We start from the raw sequence: 21657 nt of genomic DNA, 5'->3' as shown, positions 1-21657 counted from the left end.
TCAGTTTTCTACTATAGATATATTTTCAAGTCCTAGAAGTGGACCCAATTCACCTCAAATTCCCCACTGCATCTGAATGTCCATTAATACCATTCTGAAGATACTGTAAAACTTTTCTGTCAAGAGCCATAAAATTGTTCATTGCCTTGGACGAAGTATACTCACTCTTGGGAATTTATTTTAAGATGTAATAAAAGATAAATGAAAAAAATCAAACATAGGAAGATGTTCATTTAAGCTTAGGTGATAATAGGCAAAGATTAGAAACAATCTTGAATAGAGGAATGATTAGGATGTATATTTTAAATCCATATGAATAATTCCCCTTTGTTTAGGGTATATCATATACTATATATGTGTGTGTGTGTGTGTGTGTGTGTGTGTGTGCATGTTTGCTATATAGCTTTATGATATATCAAATTCCCATATAAACATATGTCTATATCTGAGATCTCTTTTCTTTTCTACTGGACTATTTAAATGTCCCTAAACCATTCTCATTCAATTTTTATTACTGTGGCTTTGTTGTGTGTTCTAAATATTGATTTTCCCCTTATTTTTTCTTTTATAAAATTGTGTGCAAGATGTCCAATTTTATTCCTACATAGAAACTTTAGAACAGGTATTCATATTCCTCAGCTAAATTTTTGAATATATTTAATTTAATGTATAAACCAATTTGGAGAAAAAATGGCAGCCTTTTATTTTTATACCATTTATTAATATATTACACCTTTTGAATTACTTATATTTTACTATGCTTTTTATTTTAATTTGTAGATGACTTCTGTAAAGGTCTTGTACATGAGTCCTTAGGATAAAACTCAGATGTTTTATAATTTATTTTATATTTATTTCTATTTTGTTTGCTAATCCTTTATTGGTAATATAAAGAGGACTATTGTTTTCCATTGATCTTACATCCAGAAATCTTACTAATTTCTTAATCAAGTCTTACAAGTTTTTTATTCTCTTTTTATTGTTGCTTCTGCTTTTTTCTTGTCTTATGACTCTGACCAGGACTGCTAAGTCTATGTTAAACAGTAGCTATAGGGTAAGCATCATTATTTTAACCCAGATCTTAATGAGAATGTATAAACTCTCAATTAATTATTAATGAATGGTAATTTCCTATAGATTTCTGGTATGTAGTTTCCTTTCAAGATTAAGATATTACTTTCTATTTATGAACTTAAAATAGTTTATATGAAAATTATGAATTGATCTTCATCAAATTTGTTTCCTGCCTCTTTTGAAATAACTGATTTTTTTCTACTTAACATTATTATTTTTTTATTAGAGTACAGTTGATTTTACAGTGTCGTGTCAATTTTAGCTTTATAACAGTGACACAGCCATACCTATATATTATATATTATATATTATATTGTATATATACATGCATTATTTTTCTCATACTATCCTCCTATGTCCTATCCCAAGACATAGGAAGGACTTCATTGCTTATCCATTCTAAATGTAATAATTTGCACCTACCAACCCCAAACTCCTCATCCATTCCACCTCCTCCTCCTTCACCCTTGAATAGTTGCTTTTTATTTTCTTTAATCATATCATGATTTACTGGTGATGTTTAGCAAGTATTTAAGGAAGGATAATCCATACACCATATGATAATAGTCCTTACTTCCTTGAATTGTTATGAATACAAGCATTTAGAAATGCGTCTGTCACAGAATAATCAATAATACATTATTTTAAAACATGTTGCTAATGAAATTATTTTAAAATGCAGATTATTAATATTACATCTTACTGCAATAAGTTGGTTTTCAAACTACACCCCTTGGAATCCTATAAAAATCAAACTGATGGAAGAAGAGCAAATAAGGTACTAAGGAGATAGTACATTTTCTTTCCTCCAAACCAGTGTAACTTCAACCAGAGGAATTCTCTCTTTTTTTCTATATTTTGCTTCTTATATATTTTATTTGTGAAAAAATGATAGTTATTTGTCATTGATTCAGTTAAACATATACATTTGGAATAAAAACACTTTTACTACAGTTGATTCCCTAAGTGATAGTTTTCACAGAAGGTAAAAGTAAATTATGCAGAGCCTAAGATACACAATATTACAATGCAATATCCAAAATAAAACTGTATTTCTAAATGCTTTCAATTAATTTCTATTTAAAGAACACATTTATGTGAACACATAATCCCTAGTCATATCAAAGTAGTTAGATACTGGGGTAATGTAAAGACATGTCCCTTCAGTGAGGCTACTATCCTCAATGAGGCACTATGCAAAGACTACCTATACCACCAGAGGACCATACTGAGTGCTAAAAAGAGACCCAACCAGGGCTGCATTATGATGGGCCATAGACTTTTTTGCTTTCATGGGCCCTTTCTTCCATGAAATAACATTAAAATTTATATTTTATACTACATGCGCATAAAGATAAATATACTAATATTACATGTTAAAACTTTGAAAGTCATTGTTTCACTTGAATTTTTTTAAAAGAATCAAAACATTTTCATAGTTTCCTACTGTGTCTAGTAGATAAGCTGTCCATGCAGACATGGGTCAAGAATTCAAATATGTATATAATCTATCAGCTAATAATATAAATGATGGAGATCAACTGAGAATAATACGTTAATTGGCAACTAATAGTCATCTCCAGTAACAAGCAAAAAAGAGTGCGGGTAGTCTCGTAGAATGGAGAACATGGCTCAAATACAATGGGTCACTTATAAATGAGTTCCGTAATGGAAATTGGGCCAATGTTTTCAAATATTATACTTTTATGGAGAAAAACTTAAAATAGATTTTATATCATAGCTCCTGCCTTTATTTATTTATTTATTTATTTATTTATTTATTTATTTATTTATTTTTGTCTTTTTGCCTTTTCTAGGGCTGCTCCTGTGGCATATAGGTTCCCAGGCTAGGGGTCTAATCAGAGCTGTAGCTGCCGGCCTGCACCAGGATAGCTCCTGCCTTTAAAATATTCATTTTATCTTTTTTATTTTATGATGATTTTTATTTTTTCCATTATATCTGGTTTATAGTGTTCTGTAAATTTTCTACTGTACAGTAAGGTGACCCAGTCACACAGACATGTATACATTTTTTTTTCTCACATTATCATGCTTCATCATAAGTGACTACATATAATTTCCAATGCTATACAGCAGGATCTTATTGCTTATCCATTCCAAACGCAATAGTTTGCACCTGTTAACCCCAAATTCCCAGTCCATCCCACTCCCTTCCCCTTCCCCTCCCCCTTGGAAACCACAAGTCTGTTTTCCATGTCCATGATTTTCTTTTCTGTGGAAAAGTTCATTTGTGCCATATATTAGATTCCAGATATAAGTGATATCATAGGGTATTTGTCTTTCTCTTTCTGACTTACTTCACTTAGTATGAGAGTTTCTAGTTTCATCCATGTTGCTTCAAATGGCATTATTTTGTTCTTTTTTATGGCTGAGTACTATTCCACTGTGTATATATATCACATCTTCTTAATGCAATCATCTGTGATGGACATTTAGGTTTTTTCCATGTCTTGGCTTTGAAAATGTTCATTTGAAAATGTAATTCAAATTTGGACATCCTGTGTGGCTCACAACATAAACAGTAATTCAAATTTAAAACACTGTGCAGGAATCACTTCCAAACAGAGCACATCTATATGCTGCATCCAGGCTATAAATCACTGATTTATAGTCAATGTGTGAAGAGGTAGAACTAGCAAAAATGGCAATGAAATGGCTTGGAATCCTAACATCCTATAATCAAATGTCTTCTCTTCACCCTGAGAAAATCAGGTTAGGATTCCTCTCTAGTGGCCTGGGCTCACAATAAGAAATTTGTCCCAGAGTTATATTATTGCATCCAAATACCAAACTATGGTAACAAGGATATGATTCTTAAAAGAGGAGCTCTTTCAGACACTGTATTAACAAATTTCTGTTCTATCATCCATAGAGTGTTGTTGGAGAAAGAATATATGCAATATGGGAAAGACCAATGATTCCACATTGACAGAATTTGTCCTGGTTGGGCTTTCTGCCCACCCCAAGCTCCAGACAGTTTTCTTTGTGTTAGTTCTGTGGATGTACCTGATGATCCTGCTGGGAAATGGAGTCCTTATCTCAGTAATCTTCTACGATCCTCACTTGCACACCCCCATGTATTTCTTCCTCTGCAATCTTTCCTTCTTGGACATTTGCTACACAAGCTCCTCTGTCCCATTAATTCTTGACAGCTTTATGACAGTAAGCAAAAGGGTTTCCTTCTCTGGGTGCATGGTACAAATGTTCCTTTCTTTTGCCATGGGGGCCACAGAGTGTGTGCTTCTGGGCATGATGGCACTTGACCGCTATGTGGCCATCTGCTACCCACTGAGATACCCTGTCATCATGAGCAAAGGTGCTTATGTGTCCATGGCGGTTGGATCCTGGGTTTCTGGGATTGTTGACTCAATGGTGCAGACATCTCTAGCAATGCAATTACCATTCTGTTCTAAAAATGTCATTACCCATTTTGTCTGTGAGATTCTGGCTATCCTAAAATTGGCTTGTGCTGACATTTCAATCAATATAATCAGCATGGCAGGGTCAAATCTGATTGTTCTAGCTATTCCATTGCTAGTAATTTCCATCTCTTATATTTTTATTGTTGCTACTATTCTGAGGATCCCTTCCACTGAAGGAAAATGTAAGGCCTTCTCCACTTGCTCAGCCCACCTCACAGTGGTGATTATATTCTATGGAACCATCTTCTTCATGTATGCAAAGCCTAAGTCTAAAAGCTCTGTTGGTATAGATAATCAAGACATCACTGAGGCCCTCATCTCCCTCTTTTACGGAGTCATGACACCTATGCTCAATCCTCTGATCTATAGTCTGAGGAACAAGGGTGTAAAGGCTGCTGTGAAGAACATGTTGGGTAGGAAAAACTTCTCTGATGGAATATAAATACTGATTTACACTATGTGACTCAGTATGCAAAGCTGCTCCAGACACAAAATTCAAATAGAGAAAAAGACCCTGTGAAAACAAATTCACCATGTGTCACTCAAAACTATATGATAGAAATAATTTCATTGCTGTTGTTACTATTATTTTTTGTTCTAACTGCAGAAATTAAACACGCTTATGGTTTAAAAGTACTATTATAGAAATGCAAAATGTTGAACACTTCTTGGAAGCCCTTAGGAAAGCAAAATCACTCTTACCCCTTTAGAAAATAATAAAGGCAAAAGATGTTCTAAAAGGCACTTTGAGGAGTTCCCGTTGTGGCACAGTCGAAACGAATCCAACTTGTATCCACGAGGATGCAGGTTCGATCCCTGGCCTCACTCAGTGGGCTAAGTATCCGGAATTGCCATGAACTATGGTACAGCTTGCAGATGCTGCTTGGACCCTGCATTGCTGTGGCTGTGGTGTAGGCTGGCAGCTACAGCTCCAATTCAACCCTTAGCCTGGGAACTTCCGTATGCTGCAAGTGTGGCCCTGAGAGCAGAAAAATAAATAAATAAAAATAAAAAGGAGTTCCAGTTGTGGCTCAGCAGATTAGGAATATGACTAGTATCCATGAGGACGCTGATTCAATCCCTGGCCTTGCTCAGTGGATTAAGGATCCAGCATTGCCATGAGCTGTGGTGCAGATCACAGACATGTCATAGATCCCACATCACTGTGGTTCTGAGGTAAGTCAGCAGCTGCAGCTCCTAGCCTGGGAACTTTCATGTGCCATGAGTGCAACCCTAAAAAGCAAAAATAAATAAGTAAAAATAAATAAATAAATAGCACTTTTATAACTTAAAATAAGTATGCTGTTCAAGTGATTATTAACACATATTTATTTTTAATTTGTTCATTTATATTTTTGTCCACCAACATACAAGCTCTCTCATGTGGTGAGCAGGAAATTGTCTGTTTGTAACCCTACAACATCTCAAAGAGTAGAAGATGACATATAAGAGATGCTCAATAAATATTTTCCAATAAATAAATGAATTACATAATATATAAACACATAAATGTATCTCTGTCATATCTGAGGTAACAAAGGTTATTCAAAATGAAATCTGATTCAATATGATATTTTACAAAAGAACTATATTGGCATTTTGTCATATGAACTCCCTTAATAAATTACTACCTTTTATTTCTTATGTGATGTATATCGTAATGTAGAGGAAGAGGTTTTATTCACCAGCTACTGTAACTTTTCTGGATTTGGGACACAATGAAACTAAGCTTAAAGGGTCCCCAGTGATGCACCCTAAGTTTTAGCCCGATAAATAGAGGTGACATGGTAGCAGAGAATTCCTCTTGGACTTTGAGAAGAGACCAGTCATAATGAGGACTTCTTTCTTACTCTGCATTACATCACACAGCCCCAAAGCAGCAGGAGAACTGGATAACGGGTAACTGACAACAATTTTAAAAAGAGGATGTAAGAAGTGGCCAAAGAGAGCCAAGTTGTTTAATGAATTGAAAAGCTATAGGTTTTGGGGTGTTGGAGGATAAGACAAAGATGGCCCCAACTTGAGAAAATTTCTACTGTCTGAAGAGTGCAGACATTGGACCAGTGCCGATGTGAGAAGCAGAAGCTCCATTTCCACTAAAGTAATTGAGTCAGACATGTCAACAAAGGAAAGTAATCCTTTCTTGTAAACCTTTGAGAAGTCGATGAAAGTTGAAATATAGAACGCATATCTAAAGTAAAAGATAACAACTTCCTCTTAATTGTAAAAGGAAGCTCTTACTACCTTCCTTTATTGCTAACGGGTAATTATGATTTCTTCATAAGATTAAATAAATTAATTCGTGCATTAGTACCTAGACCATCCTAAATGTCCAATAAACACTGGTGATTTTTTTATTGTTAATGCTGGACATGCTTTGATAGACCAGAATGTTTTGAGTAGACACAAGATTTTCATCCTTCCTTTTTTACAGAGTAATTTCGATGCTATTAAGCTACTGTCTCTTGGCCTCAAATCTACTTTTCTATGCTCTGCCTTGTGAGTTGGGCTTGAGATACTGAAAATCACACTTCTTTGCTAGATAGCTTCTGTTAAATTCTTCCAAAAGTGTTGCTAGAGAGAGAATGGAAAGTTGGGGGAAGCTAACAGACTTGGCCCTCACTATTTGCTTCTTGTTCATGTCAGCATCACTCCAGTTAGGGTTCTTTACTATGACAATGGCAAAGACTTAACTGCTTTCAGTAGTGGTGTCAGTTTTTCTTTCTACTTTTCTATAGGCCAGAACCAATACCCCACCAGTGCCACCTCCTTAGAGTTTTGGGTCTGTAACTCAGCTTTTACTTCTGGTAAATCAACATCCCTGCAAGTCTTTACTTTGTCTTGAGGTATCTTTAAAAACAATAAAATATGCCGTTCTCTGCTTGAGAAGTATAGTGAGTGAATCAGACGGAGTATAAGCAGTAGATTTGGTCCAACTATCATTTCTGTACACAACTAAATGACAGGTCTTGAGTAAGACATATGCATTTCCTCTACAGTCCGTTCCTTGTGTCTAAAATGTAGATTATAAAAATCTCTTTAGTATAAAGTGATATATAATAATTACCATATGATCATATGAAAGGAAAACACTGAGTGGTTTACTAAACCCTGAAATACATGTGAAAAGGGATAAACTTAGGACCTTGAGAGAAAGAAACAAAAATATAACCCCTTTCTTTTATTTATGCATACCTACCACTCACCTGGCACAGGTATGCTATTTCTACAAATTTGTTGAAATGATGCATAAACAAATGAATGGAGAAATAACTTGAGGATGGTACGTATAGTTTCCAAAATAATTTACCAAGATCTTTTTTCTTTCTTTTTGCTGGTTTTTTTGTTTTGTTTTGTTTTTTTGTTTTGTTTTGTTTTGTTTTTGGTGCTTTTTTATTTTTTGCTTTTTAGGGCCACACTTGCACATATGAAGTTTCCCAGGCTAGGGGTCAAATCAGAGCTGTAGTTGCTGGCCTACACCATAGCCACAGCAACATGAGATCCAGGCCACATCTGTGACCTACACCACAGCTCACAGCAATGCCAGATCCTTAAGTCACTGAGTGAGGCTCGGGATCAAACCCATACCCTCATGGATACTAGTTGGGTTCATTAGCCATGATGGGGACTCCCTATAAAGATCTTATTATTGAATCATCATGCTAACTCTTCAAAGAGCTACTCTTTCCCCAACTTTACAGAACAGAAAACCTGATTTCAGAAATGCAGAAATACCTGACGTCACAACCAGGAGGTGGAGAGTCTTAAATTTGAATAAAATAGTTAAAAAACTTAACAACCAACTATTATGGAATACACAGTATCCTAAAAGTCTGTGTGAAACAAGTATAAAAACCAATATGTTGTTAGGCTGAAAGCAACAATCAGCAAAGTTCAATGAAATTATATTAAACAGTTCGGATTCTCTCAATTCAATTAAAAGTAATTAATTAAAAATCTCCAGGAGTTCCCGTCATGGCACAGTGGTTAACGAATCTGACTAGGAACCATGAGGTGGTGGGTTTGATCCCTGGCCTTGCTCAGGGGGTTAAGGATCTGGCGTTGCCTGTAAGCTGTGGTGTAGGTTGCAGACACAGCTCGGATCCCGAGTTGCTGTGGCTCTGGCGTAGGCCGGCGGCTACAGCTCTGATTGGACCCCTAGCCTGGGAACCACCATATGTCGCGGAAATGGCCCAAGAAATGGCAAAAAGACAAAAAAAAAATCTCCATAATGTGAGATGATTAAATTACACTTCTAAATGACTAATGATAGCAGTGATATTCAAAATATTTAACAACTTCTATGCCAAGTGCTCCAGTAAATCAGAATGAATGCCTGCCATAAATAATCAGTGTGGCCATAGTAATGTATGGCAGCTAAATTTCAGCTTTGCTTGTAAGTAAGAGAAAAAACTTACAACCAAAAAATTAAAACCTGATAAAAACAGATATGAGCTGATACTCTCTGGAATAACTGCACTGGTTGTTCACAGTTATGTGTCCATTCTGATTAGCTGGTAGCTATTCCATAGTCTTTGTAAAAGATTTTCAATATCACACCATGCTATAAATGAAATATAATTGAACACTGCCATTAAAGTTTGCTAGATACAGGAAAAACAGTTTTTTAAGGAAGACATTCATACTTGAATTCATATAGGAAACTTGGCTTCATAAAGAAGAGAGAGGGAAGAAAACAAAAAGGAAAAATGAGACAAGGAACTGTCTAGGGAATTTGAATGCAAAGTCAATATGCAAGATATTGTGCTATACATCACATCTTATTAGTTCTTAACAAATAGTCACAGTCTTGAAAGGTGTATCCCCTTGTTCTTAATTTAAAGATGAAGAGATTAAGATTTATAGACGTTAAGATCATACAGGTTCTTAGAGGGAAAGCTAGTTTTAAAATCACGGTGTTAACTATAAATACATAGTATTCCCTTTACTGCGTACTAGTCAAAGGGAAATATCCTGAAGTCCAATTGTATCTAAGTCAGGAGAACTAATCCAATGAAATTAGAGGACAAGAAAGTTAAAATATCCTAGATTTAACCCTGTAACTTCTCCAAAGCTCTTAACTGGATACACAGTTGAATTCAGGAGACGGTGATAACCAAGCCCTCAGTAATTATGGCAAAAACCGTGAATAAGAGTTGATAAGACCTGACTTGGTCTTGAGCCCCATATTGCATCATCTTCCTGGGAAACTCACTGATACCCTTGTACTTACAAGTAACAGACAGTAATCTCTAGGAAACAAATCTTTTAACCAACCAGAAAACTGCTGAATAGACTAAGGGTCATGGATTTTCAATGTGGTGGACTTTAAGTAAGGGCAATTTTTAGGGTCTGAGAAGTTTTAGTTTATCAAGAGTGACAAAAAACACTATTGGTTAAGAGACTGCAGGAGCAGCCAAACTCTTTAGATTGGAATCTCATGTGCATACCTAGTTTACTAATCTATGCCTGTGCAAGTAATTTAACTTCTCTGAACCTCAGCTTTCTCATCTGTTGTGAAGATTAAATGTACTAGCTCATTCATCCACATTTTATAGCACTTCTCTCACTCTGGAGGAAAAGTCATTTAAAATAAACTAAAGAGCTGGAGGAATAGTGAGAGTTCAACTATAACCAGATTTCCTTGAGGTGACAGAAGATTACCAGTATACTAGCCAGTATATGAGGACAAAAATTTAAATACCCTTGTGCTTATATTTGATGAGGCAGATAGTTTAAATTTTGATGTGAATATTATAGTTAAGATCGATGCAGTATATGAGAAAAGTATATAGTTAAGATCGATGCAGTCTCTAACTGCACCCATCTTTATAGGGAAGAAAGAAGTAGACCCACTAAAAGAAGAGGCAAGTAGGTACCTAAGAAGTAGAAAGAAAGGGACAGTTATTTAGAGTCACCAACATCAGAAGAGGGAGAGCCTCATGATGCCCAACATGAAATATCCTAACTCCAAGAAAGGAAAATATGGACTCTGGCAATATCAGAGATATCAATTTGGAGAAGAGGCTCTATAACCTAGCTGGTTGAGGAACAGCAACTGTAGGGCAGGCTGGAGAGTCAAAAGTGGTAGGTTCAAAGTTGTCATAGGATTGAAAAGAACCCAAACAAAAATTAAAGAACAATATAATCGAGCCCAAAGAGAATATTCTTATGACTATCTTTGGACAACCATGGGGTTTCCAGACAATGGGAAAAGGAAGGAAGAGCTCTCTTTCCAGCTGCAGATTAATTAAAATGAAGCCACCGCTTCAGTGACAAAGGCTCTCTGTAGCTCAGGGAAGGGAACATATTAAACATAATTTATGTTGCAGACACATTTAATCCTCACAAAAACATGAAGACATATGTGATTTTTATACAGTAAGGAATGCGGAGTGCAAAAAAGTTATGCAAACTGCCCTTGGTCACACAGCCAGGAAGAGGCACAGTGGGGAATGCAGCACAACTAAACAGACTCCAAAATTCAGACGCTTCCCTTCACTCTGTCATGTACCTCAATTTTTTTGACTGTTAAAAGAACTTTTCCACACATCTCTTTAGAAAATAGACGAGGAACAATTTTCAGCTCTATGTGACCTCTAATCATGTAAAATACAGTGGTTCCAAAGAGGCCAATAGACCTGGGAAAGACATCACTTCTCTTCTACTTGTTTTCTCATAGCCTGGTAATCTCTTCCCTCTGGAACAGAACATACAGTCTGATATTTACACCTGAGCAGGAAAATACATCTCAGAGGACAGCATTAAAAGTTGACTGAATTACTTATCTCTAATAGCAGGGTACAAATAGGTTACACAGGGATGTAGTAGTCTAAAGTCAAGCTTGTTAAAGTAACCTGTAACTTTTTAACAACACTCTTCCTTCCACAGATTTTTCTGGAGGGAATCTGGGACTGTCCTAGGAGATTAATTTCTCCTCCTTAGTTACAACGAAACAGTAAAGAAAAGAATGTGTGAGATCATAGTGTGAAAATTTCTAAAAGTGGAATCATTTTACTCTGTAAAGAGAAAGCAGTCCTCTATACACTACCATCACCGAGTCATTCATAAATATAATTAAATAGAATAAAGAAGACATATTCCAGTAAAAATATTGAGTAGAGAGGCAAAGGTTATAAACTGGTAGAAAAGGGAATATTACAGCACATGAATTTTGTATAGTCACATAGAATTAAAGAGATTTGTCGCAGTTCTCACCCCTCCATATTGCTTTAGACACAGCTTTTTTAAACTCAAGTATATTTATTGCATAGCAGTGTGATATTTGAGTTAGTAACTCTCAATAGACATAAAGTCAGGGGGTTGCATTATGGCTCAGCAGTAACAAACCCAACTAGGATCCATGAGGATGCAGGTTCAATCCCTGCCCTAGATTAAGGATCAAGTGTTGCTGTGAGCTATGGTGTAGGTGGCGATGTGGCTCGGATCTGGCATTGCTGTGGCTGTGGTGCAGGCGGGCAGATGCAGCTCCAATTCAGCCCTCAGCCTGGGAACTTCCCTATGCCGCAAGTGCAGGCTTAAGAGATAAATAAATAAATATTTTTCAAAAAAGACCAAAAAAAAAAAGACATGAAGTCATGAAGACAGTTTATTTTCATCCTGGGGAACTGAGGGCTCATATAACTAATGTCATGATTTTTTAAAAAATGATTAGAGTTGTTTGAAATCAATACGAATCGAGTGGAATGATCTAATTTATGAAGTGGAGAGCTCTTTTTTCTCCAATATTCATACAAGTCCAGGGCAATGATAGGTTGGGTCATAATAAAGAAGAATCCTAAACATCTAGAGTAGGATTCAGTAAGTATTAGGACTTTTTTTAATTCTCAATTTACATAATCTACACAACATGTTTTAAATATAGCAAAAGTTGAATTCTCAGCTCAGGACCAGTCAGAGGATGAATCGCAAATAGAATGATAAGTAATAAGAAAATAATAAATTAAAAAATTTTAATAATACAGGTGTACATAGTAATCAGCACTCCCTTTTGGAGAATACAGATGAAGAAACCACTTAGATATGTTAGCATCTATCACAGAATTTTTTTTTTTTTGGCCACATCATCAGCATACAGAAGTTCCAGGGCCAGGGATTAAACCCACGCCACAGCAGCAACCCAAGCCACTGCAGTGACACATGGGACCCTTAACCCACTGAGCCACATGGGAACTCCTTACAGAAATTTTAACATGTAGAAGCCCAAAGTTTCTAACAGTAGCTACATAGTAGATACCCACGAGCGGATCCATTGGGAGAATTTTTGTGCTGAATAAAACACAAACATAAGCAAGGGAACTAGGACTGATCAAACCACCTTATCTTTGACTGGTGATTTTTCATGATTGCCCACTCTGCAAGTGATTTAGAGGAATGAAATTTGAAAATCTCAAGTAAATGTGTCATTTTAAACATTGCCTCGAACACATCAAAACTAAAAATTTATCAATATCTGTCCCTTTAGCATTTGACACATGCATTTGCAGTGAGAAGGAAACTGGGCCATGCTGACATAACCAACTCCTGAATTCCTGCCATGCCCTGTTCTTCACCCATCCCCACTCCACGCAAAGCTTCAGGAGAAGAGGTATGTTCTACTGCAGTCTTAGCTGCAAATGAAACACCCAAAGATGAGCATGAAAATGACAGCCATGACCCTTGAAAATAGGAGCACTGCTTCCTCCAAATATTTTTCACTTTATTTTATAGAAACCTGTGGTGTACATGAAAGCAGAGACCATGAAGGCAAATCCTGGCAGCATCTTCTCTCATCCTGAGATAAATTTAACTGTCTAGAAGGTAGTCCTCACAGATACCAAGTAGTAGCCATTTCCTAATTTAGTATGAAAGTGAAACTGGGCTGACAAGGAAAGATATTAAAAATAACCTGACTAGTATCCATGAGGACACAGGTTCAATCCCAGGTCTCACTCAGTGGGTTAAGGATCTGGCATGGCCCTGAGCTGTGCTGTAGGTCAAAGGCTTGGCTCGGATCTGGTGCTGCTGTGGCTGTGGCATAGGCCAGTGGCTACAGCTCCGATTCAACCCCCAGCCTGGGAACCTCCATATGCCATGGGTGTGGTCCTAAAAGACAAAAAATACAAATGGAAAAAAATCTGACGAGTAAGGTGTAGGCAACAATACATCAGACTAGAAACCCAGCTGGGATGACATGTTAGGCAGCAAGAAGAACAGTGGTTTTATCTGTATCACATTTTAAGAAGATCCACCATGCCATTGTCTGGAGAATATACTGAAGATAGGCAGGAGTGAAAGCTGAGAGACCAGTTAGGAAGTTGTTGCAGAAAAGTCACTGTACTTAGGAGCTCATGACTTATTATAACCACACATTCCTCATCTTTGTGTCTCCCACAGCTTTTTGGTCTGCCAGTATACCTGTTAGGATAAACTGACTTCAATACACCTATCGAGAAAAATGAGACTCCTCTAATTTTGCTGGACTTATCCTAAATGACTTGGCAAGGTTTTGTGTAGTCCAATTCAGTAAGTTATATAATTTTGTCTTATACAAGCAACCCATATTTTCCCCAATTCATCCAGGAAGAGATTGTGTTCTTTGGCAGCAGGGATTCATTTTGATACTCTTTCTATTGGTTTCTATTGGTTTTCATGGAGAGTAGAAAAACTACACTCAGACTCACTGAGGAGTAATCAAATATCATAGTGAAACTGTCTTTTATGGAGGTTATGCCTATTAAATACCAAGAACCACGATGAGTACTCTGTCACATACCAACCCTACAAGGTAGTTATACTACTCATTTTACAACTTAAATACCTTACTCAAGATCAATAAGCTACCAGTCAGGAAGCTGGGATCTAGCATATACAACTCCAGAGCCATTTTCTTTCTGTAGCAGTAGGATGCATATTTTAAATCATCAATATAATTAAAATAGCAAGCACATTTATTGAGTACCTACCATGCATCCATAACTATGTTAAGCTCTCCATGTGCACTGCCTCATTAGTTCTCAGAACAATAGTATAAGGTGTATTTTAAGTTCCTCCTTTTCAGACATGGAAACTTAGGCTTAGAAAGGTGCAGTGAACTCAGTGAGGTTGTAGAGGTACGTGTCTGACAGACCTGGCCTATCTAACTTCAGAATCAAATGTCCTCAACCATCTCACTCGTCTGCCTCCTAAATGACAGAAAATGCTTATTCCTGTGGAATCAGGCAAAACCAGTAACCAAAGTATAATACATAGGTGAGGGCCTTACTTATTATAGAGAATCTCACAATCCTAAAATATTCGCTTCAGCAATACATGCTCTTAAATATTTTAACAAGACGCATGGGGAATGGCTGAAAGAACCAAAAAACTGTAGTCTGGTATAAGAAAGACTCAGAAATAGCTATCTGTAAGTACTTGAAAGCTGTCAAGAAAAAGAAGGATATACTTATTCTTGTTATTCCACAGGGAAAGATGAAAATGGCATACAGAGTTATATATACAGTTAAATGTAAAAAAAAAAAAACTTCCTAATAATGAAAATTATCAACCTGAGTGGCCTCATAAACTGCTCTAAGCATCACTGTATTGTGGGGCAGAAGTAAAACAAACACCAACCACACTGTAGGTATAATTCTGTCATCTAATAAGGGTTAGGACTAGATTAACTTTTTTATTTTTTTTTTAATTGTTTGCTTTCTAAGGCTGCGCCCACAGCATATGGAGGTTCCTAGGCTAGGGGTCAAATCAGAGCTACAGCTGCCTGCCTATGCCACAACCATGGCAGTGTAAGATTCAAGCCATGTCTGTGACCTATACCACAGCTCACTGCAATTCCATATCCTTAACCCACTGAGCAAGGCCAGAGATTGAACCAACATCCTTATAGATCCTAATTGGGTTTGTTATCCCTGAGTCACGACAGGAACTTTCAGGACTAGATTAACTTTAGGATGATTTCTCTGAAATATAATCATTTAGAATTTGGCTATTCCACTGGTATGACTGTATACAAGTATGAATTTAATTATCATTACTTCTAATTTCATAATTATGAAAGTGAGATTACTCCATAATAAAATATAACCATTTCTGTTAAAGAATAAATTAATTCTAATATTTTTTTGGCCATACCCACAGCATGTGGAAGTTCCCAGTCCAGGGACTGACCTGCACCACATTAGTAACCAGAGTCACAGCAGTGACAACACTGGATCTTTAACCCAATGAGACACAAGGGAACTCCAGGAATAAATTATAATTGTCATTGCAGCACTGTTTATAATAGCAAAAATAATGAAAGCAAGGTAACTGCCTACTCTTTGAAAATAGATTAAATAAATCTCAAAACATAAATATAACAAAATATTATATGGCCAATATAAATGTATTCCCTGAGTTTTGATGATATTTGAAAAAATGCCTATGGTTTAATGCTAAATATAAGAGGATTTAAGTTACACATATGGTGTAGAAATTTTATGACCTATAATTCTTTTCATGTTTATCTTTAAAATTTTTGAAATGGTATTTTTCTATCAACTATGTCCAAGCTAATCCCAGTGTTGGCCATAGTGCCTGCACATAAAAGGTGCTCAAAAAATACTTGGTGAATGAATAATGGGAGAAGAATGAGACATGTTTTCAATATAGTATTGTTTTAATTACTTAATTATTTTATTTTATTTTTCATTATAATAATTTTTATTTTTTCCATTATACCTGGTTTACAGTGTTCTGTCAATTTTATACTGTACAGCAAGGTGACCTAGTCACACAGACACATGTACATTCTTTTTTCTCACATTATCATGCTCCATCATAAGTGACAATATATAGTTCCCAGGACTATATAGCAGTATCTCATTGCTTATCCATTCCAAAGGCAATAGTTTACATCTATTAATGCCAAATTCCCAGTCCATCCCACTCCTTCCCTTCCCTCTCCCCCTTGGCAACCACAAGTCTGTTCTCCATGTCCATGGTTTTCTTTTCTGTGGAAAGGTTCATTTGTGCCATATGTTAAATACCAGATATAAGTGATATCACATGGTATTTGTCTTTCTCTTTCTGACTTACTTCACTCAGGATGAGAGTCTCTAGTTCCATTCATGTTGCTGCAAATGGCATTATTTTGTTCTTTTTATCTCTGAGTAGTATTCCACTGTGTATATATACCACATCTTCCTAATCCGATACTCTGTGATGGACATATGGGTTGTTTCCATGTGTTGGCTTTTGTGAATGGTGCTACAATGAATAGGCGGGTGCATGTGTCTTTTTTTTTTTTTTCCTGCTGTACAGCATGGGAACCAAGTTACACATACATGTATACGTACTATTTCCTGCCATTGTTGTGTTATGATGTAAGTATCTAGATATAGTTCTCAATGCTACACAGCAGGATCTCATTGTAAATCCATTCCAAGAGCAATAGTTTGCATCCGTTTAACCCCAAGCTCCTGATCCCTCCCACTCCCTCCCTAAGGCAGCCACAAGTCTATTCTCCAAGTCTATTATTGCATGTGTCTTTTTTAAGGAAAGTTTTGTCTGGATAAATGCCCAAGAGTGGGATTTCTGGGTCATATGGTAGTTCTATGTATAGATTTCTAAGGTATCTCCAAACTGTTCTCCATAGTGGTTGTATGAGCTTACATTTCCACCAACAGTGCAGGAGGGTTCCCTTTTCTCCACACCCCCTCCAGCACTTGCTACTTGTGGACTTCTTAATGATGGCCATTCTGACTGGTGTGAGGTGGTATCTCATGGTAGTTTTGGTTTGGATTTCTCTAATAATCAGGGATGTTGAGCATTTGTTCATGTGCTTGTTGGCCATCTGTATATCTTCCTTGGAGAAATGTCTACTCAGGTCTTTTGCCCATTTTCCCATTGGATTGTTGGCTTTTTTGCTGAGTTGTATAAGTTGCTTGAATATTTTAGAGATGAAGCCCTCTCAGTTGCATCATTTGAAACTATTTTCTCCCATTCTGTAAGTTGTCTTTTTGTGTTTTTTTTTTTTAATGGTTTCCTTTGCTGTGCAAAAGTTTGTCAGTTTGATTAGGTCCCATTGGTTTATTTTTGCTTTTATTTCTGTTGCCTTGGAAGAACGACCTGAGAAAACATTCGTAAGGTTGATGTCGGAGAATATTTTGCCTATGTTCTCTTCTAGGAGTTTGATGGTGTCTTGTTTTACGTTTAAGTCTTTAAGCTCTTCTGAGTTTATTTTTTGTGCATGGTGTGAGGGTGTGTTCCCTTTTCAGTGATTTACACGCGGCTGTCAGTTTTCCAGCAATTCTTGCTGAAAAGACTGTCTTTTTCCCATTTTATGTTCTTGCCTCCCTTGTCAAAGATTAATTGACTGTACGTGTCGGGGTTCTCTATTCTATTCCATTGGTCGGTCTGTCTGTTTTGGTACCGGTACCACACTATCTTGATGACTGTGGCTTTGTAATATTGCCTGAAGTCTGGCAGAGTTATGCCTCCTGCTTGGTTTCTGTTCCTCAGGATTGCTGTGGCAATTCTGGGTCTTTTGTGGTTCCATATAAATTTTTGAATTGTTTGTTCTAATTATGTGATAAATGTCGTGGGTAATTTAATGGGGATTGCATTGAATCTGTCGATTGCTTGGGTAGTATGGCCATTTTTCCAATATTAATTTTTCCAAGCCAGGGGCATGGAATATCTTTCCATTTCTTTGAATCCTCTTTAATTTCCTGATTAATGTTTTATAGTTCTCAGAAATATCAATATGTTCCATGCATTAGACATAAAACAATGTAATTATCATATTGATGAAACAAATAAAACCATAGAAGAAAATTTCTCCCATAATTTTCAGGGATAATTGAAAATCTTAATGCAATGAAAATTTAAATAGCATGTCAAAAATAAGAAGGAAAACTATATATTGGAAAACTATTTGCAGAAAATATGTTATTTTCTACAAATTGTGTTATTTGAGCAATGAGCAAAGTGTTATTAATTGGGACTTCACACACGTGGAGGAAAACTATCAAGAGATAATTAGGCAATGTTATCGATGCATAGTAAGAGAGAACATGTAAGTAATAAATACAGAGGAAATGTTCACTCTAACTAGCAATCATAGGAATAAAAACTAAAACAATGTTTTATACAAATAGAAAAGTATGAACACCTTCTCTGGTTCTAGAATATATATGAAAAATGGTCTGAACAAGTACCACAGTAGCAGAGTAAATTTTACATTTTGAAAAAATATTTTTGCATATGTACTAAGCATTCTCTCAATTCATATCTTTCCATTCTATAGTACTATCTCTGGAGTTTTATCTTGTTTCCATTGGAAGGAAAAGTAGATTAGATTGCCAGGATACATAGATATCAAAGGTCATTGTATCAAAATCTCAAAATATTAGAAATAATTTAAAATATCCAATAATATTAAATTAAAGGCTGGGTTTTTCCTTCACATATTAAAAAGAATATTATAAAGACTGAAAAATCACAGAAAAGTATTGATTTAATATGAGAAATGCTAATTAAAATTAATCCATACTACAGTTATACTGCTATAAAGAAAAATTATTCGTGTGTGGTTGAATACGAATATGAAAGACAAATAGCTTAAAGAGAATATTATTTGTGGAATTAAAAGAATAACAAATTCTTGTGGAAATTTAACTTTTTGGAAAACTTTTAGACATAGTCTGACTTCAGTCCCAATTTATGTGAGGTCAGTAAGCAGATGTATTCAAAGAATATTCCAAGAAATGTATGGCTGGGGAAAGTCTTCTTTAAGTCAAGATAATTGTGCCTTTGGAATGAGCAGAAAGCAGGAAGTTTTATCTCTAGAGAATCCTAAGTTTCTGACTCAAAACCTTAGGGACCAAAGAAGTTCATAAAAAAACAAGAGCTAAATTAACTTCCAAAAGAAGCTGATTCTCTTGAGTAAGTGTCAACTTTAAGAGAACTCATGAGAAACTAGATCATTGATCTTTTTAAAAAGATTTTTTTTCTTCATACCTTTTAAGAATACTCATGTACAGGCAAACTGCCTGATTGTAGCTATTATTTCTCATATCTCTTTTTCAGGAAGGAGCAACTGTCTTTTAAGTTGAGAATCTTCCAGTCTCATTGAAAAATGCAAATGAAATTCAAAGTCTTGGAATTTTTCCTATTACTTCATAGAATGGAAAGGTGTGAGTAACTTTAAAACGTAGTGAGAAGGAAAGGTAAAGTGAAAAGTTTTTATTTAAATTATTTCTAAAGAAAAATATCCTATTAATAAATGTAAAGACTTTTGGGTTGTAATGACATTGGTGGTGGGAGTTTGAAAATATGAATGTGTATGTATGCAAAGGAGGAAAAAAAAACACACAAAAACCTGGGCATCATCTCCAGGATCAGGATACGACTTAACTTTAAAAAAAAAAAAAGTCCCAAAATCTCCATGAGAGAGAGACTAGTGAAGAAAGGCAAGTTGCTTGGAATGCAACAAACCCATATAAATAATAGGCAAATGGCTACTGTATTCAAGTATCGAGAAGTATCCAGATCACTAAAATCTTAAGTAAAAAGTATCTTGAGAAATAGCCCATGGTTATGTATCTATTATTCCTTCACAAACTATGCTCAATAAGTGTCTGAGAAAACATGTAATTAAAGATGTTTATGGTAAAAATCAGATTAGAAATAAAAATATGCAAAAGAGGGTGGAAGGACATATGAGTGTTAATCTGAGTCGCAGGAGTCCAAAGCAAAAGAAAAAATATGAAAATTTTTTGAGTTCTCACTTATATAATTAATAAAATTCCACTACCTAGAAATGAATTCTCTACACTAAGCTGAAAGACACTTGGGGCATGTTTTTCAGTTTTTTCATTTGAACTCATTCTTGGGATGATGTCTTCATAAGTGGAAGACAATGAATGTCTGCAGTGTTTTCAAAAGAGGCAAATATGTATTTTATATGTGTATTATACCATACAGGTCCTTGGTAAAAGTTAAGTGTAACATATTAAATTGTGATTTTATTAAAATTTTATACATAAATATTCACTGTGACATAGTGGTCAAAATGGAGTCTTGGAGATCAGAAAGACAAGGGTTTAAATCCTAGTTCTGATATTTACCAACTATAAGATATTGAAAATCATTACTGACCTTTGAAATTGCAAATTAATTTCCTCCTCATTAAAAGTTTAGACTAATATTTGGGCTATTCTGGAAGTTAAATGATTAAAATTATAAATGTCTTACATAGTTGTCAATTACTCTTCTCTCTCTTGCTTTTTTTTTTTTCCTTTTTAGGGCCATGCCTGTGGCATATGGAAGTTCCTGGGCTACAGGCTGAATCAGAGCTGCAGCTGCCAGCCCACGCCACAGCCACAGCAACACCAGATCCAAGCCACATCTGAGATCTACACCACAGCTCACAGCAACGCTGCATTAACCCACTGAGTGAGGCAAGGGATCGAACCCACGCCCTCAGGGATACTAGTTGGGTTCGTTTCCATGAGCCCAACAGGAACCCCTCAATTACTCTCCTCTTAATGAGCTAAAATAATGCATATTTCCTTGTGGTACTTGAATGGAAGACTAGAGTTTATAAAGTCTGTAATTGAGAGTTGGCAAATACATTTATTTTTGCATAATATCAACTGTCTTAATTGATATTTTTAGAGGAACTGGAAAGGATAACAGAATTATTTCTTCTGGTGAGAATGTATAGATGGTATGTGTTCTTCACTGAAAATTCTTAGTACTGTAAATATTAGACCTAGAGTAGCCAACTCAATAAAACGATACAAAAAAAAATTCTAGAAAGTCAGAAGTTTTTCTAGGAAATTAAAGAACTTGATTTCTGACTTGAATTTTTAAAACAGTTATAAACATTCCTTTAGATCTATTAAAACACTAAAACAGTACCTGGATGAAGTCCCAAGCATTGGTTATTTCTTCTAAAAGACTAGGAGTTGGGTGAGAGAGATTAAAGAATAGCTAGGATCCGGGTAGTTCAGAGCCTTTACAACTAGGAATTTTAGGAGTACCCAAGTGACTAAGCAATTTAAGGATCTGGTGTTGTCAATGCTGTGGCTTGGGTTGCTGCTGTGGTTCAGGTCCGACTTCCTGGCCTGGGAACTCTCACATGCCACTGGTGTGG

At 35.9% G+C, this 21657-nt stretch overlaps 1 protein-coding gene across 1 annotated transcript; it reads left to right on the top strand.

Moving 5' to 3' along the window:
* The first annotated feature begins 3996 nt into the window (after positions 1-3996).
* Positions 3997-4959, top strand: LOC125121318 (olfactory receptor 13C8-like). Its single transcript, XM_047769567.1, has one exon. It carries the CDS (start codon positions 3997-3999, stop codon positions 4957-4959), a length of 963 nt encoding a protein of 320 aa, XP_047625523.1.
* The last annotated feature ends 16698 nt before the right edge of the window (positions 4960-21657 follow it).

Source organism: Phacochoerus africanus, chromosome 2 (genome assembly GCF_016906955.1).
Source record: "Phacochoerus africanus isolate WHEZ1 chromosome 2, ROS_Pafr_v1, whole genome shotgun sequence".
In the NCBI taxonomy this organism is placed as follows: Eukaryota; Metazoa; Chordata; class Mammalia; order Artiodactyla; family Suidae; genus Phacochoerus; species Phacochoerus africanus.
This window is presented reverse-complemented; position numbering and strand designations above follow the sequence as displayed.